At 43.6% G+C, this 4,406-nt stretch overlaps 1 protein-coding gene across 1 annotated transcript; it reads right to left on the bottom strand.

Moving 5' to 3' along the window:
* Positions 1-622: 622 nt before the first annotated feature.
* LOC108712281 (salivary plasminogen activator gamma-like) lies at positions 623-3,736 on the bottom strand. The gene is made up of 3 exons (XM_041587743.1): positions 3,479-3,736; positions 1,243-1,428; positions 623-798 (listed from the first exon to the last, which is right to left on the bottom strand). The coding sequence occupies exons 1-3, from the start codon at positions 3,639-3,641 to the stop codon at positions 623-625; spliced, it is 525 nt and encodes a 174-aa protein (XP_041443677.1). The 5' UTR covers positions 3,642-3,736.
* Positions 3,737-4,406: the final 670 nt, after the last annotated feature.

Below are 4,406 nucleotides of genomic sequence, written 5' to 3'. Positions count from 1 at the left end.
GGCAATTTTCAATTTATGATTACCCAATGGCACACACTACTAGAAAAGTATATTTACATGAAGCAGGATTTTACATATGAGCTGTTTTATACAATATCTTTTTATAGAGACCTACATTGTTTGGGGGGTATAGTTTTCCTTTAATTAAAAAATGTGTACTGTTTTTATAAGAAACCTGACTGTATGCAGTGAAATTTTCCCTTCATTTAGTGCTGTGGGTAGGAATTGTCAGACGGTCCCTAACTGCTCTGCAGGAAAACAATCATGCTTATGCACAACAGGTGGAGCCCCGCCTTATTCCCAGCCATGCAGAACTCAAGCAGCTTTGTTTGTTTCCCTGTAGAGCAGCCGTGACTGTGTAGAGATTTGTATTGGATATTATTTTTGCCTTTGCACCCCCTTTACTATTTACAACTCCAGCTGCAGGGACAAAGATCATGGAGCCAGCTTTAAACAGATAAACAGGGATTCTATTTGGAGGATTATTTTGCTGCAGCCACTGGGACTGCAGAGTTGGAGAACGTTTGTATTAAACAATACAACAACTATAAACCTATACTGTCCTATCAGCTCATTACCAAGGCCCCTACTATACCAGTTACATAGATACAGTACAGAATGCCTAAAGCTTCTTTTGTTGTACATTCACCTTGCAAGCATCATCCAGGTTCCGTGTGTCCCCGGCAAACAGCATGTTCTTCGTGACTATGTGATCAGAGAGATGCTCTGAGATGCACATACTGTAAGGATACAGTCTCACATGGCCCTCCTTCAATTGGTCAGAATACAGTATTGAAACTAAAAAGACAGAGAAATGGTAGCTGGGTTATATGAATAGGAAGGCATCCCTAAGTAGTGCAATCCACCCCAAGAAGGTCCAGTAGAGGTCCACCAGCAGTTACTGAACAGTAGCAGAAGACTTACACTGACTGGAGTTCTTACTATGGGAGAGGGATGAGGAGAGAGAGAGTTTTATGGGAAGGAAAGTCTAGTTTATCTACAGGCAAGGTAGAATCTGCAAGCTGAACTAAAAATTCCTTATACAAACAAGGGACACCCCTGCAAAGGAATGTCATTCTTTATCTGTTCATCTAAACATCTTGATGAACTTGGGTATTTGCTAAACAGGTTCTGATGCTCTTTTTGGCCTAAGGCTTGGAGAATTGTAAGGTGCTTCTTAGAGGTGTCCAAGCTAGAACAGGGTGTTATGTGTCAATGAAGATGATAAGGAAGTGCAGCAACATGTCAGAAGAGAATATAGGTGGGTCAGCAAGAAAGACTTCTTACATTCGTTGGGTTTTCCATACCCAGATATCTCACACTCGGTCCAGTCTGGTAAGGTCAGCCCTAAATCAGGAATACACGCAGGCCGGGTGCTTTCTGTCTCCTTGGCGCAGGATCCTGATGTAGAGTGTAGATTAAGAAGAGCTTGGAAAAACAGAGAAGAAAAAATGAGATTGGGCAGGATGTCAGAGATTTTGCAAAAGCATTGTATTTAGAGGGTCTGGCCATGAAGATCTGGGTTTTTGTAACAGACATAGCTGAGCTATTAGTAGAAGAAAAATAGAGCTTGGGAAAGACAGAGAAGTGAGGAACTTGATGAGGTTAGATGGGATTGGGATACAAAGTTAAGGAAGCAATGTTTAGTATCAAAAAGAAGAAGCAGGTGTGAGTTTCAATAGCAAGAACATTTGGAGGTGTAGGACAACAGGAGGACAAGCGAAAGCTGGGCCCTAACTTTAATTAAAAACAGGGATGTCCCCCTCAGCTGTTGCTGAACTGGTCCCACAGCCTACAGAGGTTGGGAGTCCATTGGGATTTGGAGGTTAGCAACAGTTGGTTGCTGATCCAGACCGACTATAAATACTGAAGATTTATAACATTATTGAACAAATAGCCACATGTAGGTCATACTTTTACCTAAGATGTTGTCTAAGAGGTCACTTTTTTAGGCTTAGGGTCTAAAGGATATACTCTACCTTAAAACCTGTCTAGATGTAGTGTGGTAAGAAGATGACCCAGTGAAAGAATGAGGTGCACAAAAGACTAGAGAGACTAGTTTACAGGACGATAGAGGAAGTAGTGTGCGATGGTGGCATGGGAAATCGATGAAATGTGAGGGCAATAAAAGAAGTAGTGTGCAGTGATGGGGTGGGAACAGGCCCAGATTTGTGTCGAGGCCACAAAGGCCGGGCCTAGGGCAACAAAATTTTAGGGGTCCGGACCATGTGGCCATGGGAAGGTGTGCACGCAAGAGACGTCTGGCGATTGGACCATGTGGCCTCGGGGCGACACTTGCTCAAATCCGGCCTTGCGGCTTTTGGACACCCCTTGCTCAAATCCGGGCCTGGGTGGGAAAGTGATAAAATGTGAGGATGATATAGGAAGTAGTGTGTGATGGTGGGGAAGTGATGAAATGTAAGGATGATATAGGAAGTAGTGTGTGATGGTGGGGAAGTGATGAAATGTAAGGATGATATAGGAAGTAGTGTGCGATGGTGGGGTGGGAAAGTGACGAAATGTGGGGATGATGTAATACTTTGCCTGGAGTTGAACCAGAGACCTGGTGTTTCTGGACTGTCTGCTCTATGTGAGCAGACAGCTCTGGCCCTGGTTCACTTCTACTGCTATACGTGTAACTGCAAGTAGGGCAGGGCTTTGTTCAGCTGTTATCTATCTGGTCCCATGTGATCAGTGTAAGCCATTAGGCTGCCTATAAAGACCCCTGCCCTGCACTGAATCATTGCCCAATATAGGTTCTGTTTACTAGTTCCTGGGTGCACTTATTATTATTGATATCTGTGTTTGACCCTCTGCCTGACTGACTCTGATGTTTCGTTGCCTGTCCTGACCCTGGCCTGTCAACTCGACTACTCTTCTGTTCCTGATCTGGTACCGTATTGTCTCATCTTTGGTATTGACCTGGTCCATCCTTTGACTACGCTTCTTGTCCTCCGTTTATTCCACGTGCGGTTCCCTTGCTCGCCCAGAACTCTCCCCCCGGTCCTCCCACACTAAGACCTGGCTGCATCTGAGTAGCTGAGGGCTCCTCCCAGGGCCAAAGGTGGCTGCTACAGGAGAAAGACTGAGCCGGGACCTTGGGGTTTGTTCTGGGGTTGGGATACCAATCGTTACAGATGATTTAGGAATTAGTGTGCGATGGTGGGGTGGGAAAGTGGTAAAATGTGAGTATGATATAGGAAGTAGTGTGCTATGGTGGGGTGGGAAAGCGATGAAATGTGAGGATGATGTAGAAAGCAGTTTGTGGTGGTCTGTGGGAAAGTGATGAAATGTGAGGATGATAAAAGAAGTTGTATGCAGTGGTGGGTTGGAAAAGTGATGAAATGTGAGGATGATATAGGAATAATGTGCAGTGGTGGGGTGGGAAAGTGATGAAATGTGAGGATGATGTAGGAAGTAGTTTGTGCTAGTCTGGTGGGAAAGTGATGAAATTTGACATCCATCCGCCCCTGCTCACCAATGTCATTATCATAGGTGTCGGAATCAAACTCAGGATGGAGATGCAATTCATCCACAGTAAATTCCTGCTCCTCGTCACCTTGTTGTGTCCGTAGGGTTCTGCCAATTATTACTCTCAGTTCTGGTGCTTTTGAGCTGGAGGGTTGTAGAGAAGGGGTCATCAAGAGTATTGCAAAATGTAACAGTGCACAGAAACACAAGACATTATTCTAAGGGCTTTGAAGTCATGCAAAATTGCACTGTCCATATTGTTTAGAAGAAAATGAGAAGATAATGGCTTCCAGCAGCACCATGTCTATCGCACAGTTATCTAATGTCAAGGCCCTGGGAAGATCATATTCATCTGCTCTCATCTTAGCCATGTTAAAAATATAGCTTATAATTCTTTGAGTGAACCTTGGACATCAAGTTCTCTGGTTGACCCTAGGAGGTCCATTCCAACCCTCAACCCTTTTGGTATACACCCTTATGGATGTCAGCTGCTTAATCTGGATGACCTTCACCTGCCCATCAGGTCCTGTATTCAGTGTAGTAAAGAAACAGTAGCACACTGATTGGAGTGAAAAAGAAGTGGATTTGTTGTTTATTTAGCCCATGTATATACAAAATAAGGGCAACTTTTCGGACCCACTGAGCCCTTTATCAAGCCTAGTGACTACATGTAACCGCAGTGTTTTATAGAGTGCAAAATAGGAGTGGCCTAAGACTCCTCCTTTTTACAGTGCATCTGCATCATATTAAACAATATAAAAAAACAGTCCTTTTAGAATGTCCGTATTAAAGTCCAAATGTGTAAGTCCATATACCTGTGTGAAAAAAATAAAAAAAGTCGAAAGTGAAATGATGAAATAATATACTGATCTGAGACTTTTTCACCTGATTCTGCACATGGTACTCAGTTCTTTTCTGAGATTCATCATGCAGAT

This window comes from Xenopus laevis, chromosome 3S (genome assembly GCF_017654675.1).
Source record: "Xenopus laevis strain J_2021 chromosome 3S, Xenopus_laevis_v10.1, whole genome shotgun sequence".
NCBI lineage: Eukaryota > Metazoa > Chordata > Amphibia > Anura > Pipidae > Xenopus > Xenopus laevis.
This window is presented reverse-complemented; position numbering and strand designations above follow the sequence as displayed.

Bases quoted from the DNA above. Each gene is read 5' to 3' on its own strand.
- LOC108712281 (XM_041587743.1), bottom strand. From the start codon at position 3,641: ATGACCCCTTCTCTACAACCCTCCAGCTCAAAAGCACCAGAACTGAGA. The intron at 1,429-3,478 runs GTGAGCAGGGGC...TGTTTTTCCAAG, and splicing joins CACCTATGATAATGACATTG to CTCTTCTTAATCTACACTCT. The intron at 799-1,242 runs GTTGCTGCACTT...CTGTCTTTTTAG, and splicing joins CCTATATTCTCTTCTGACAT to TTTCAATACTGTATTCTGAC.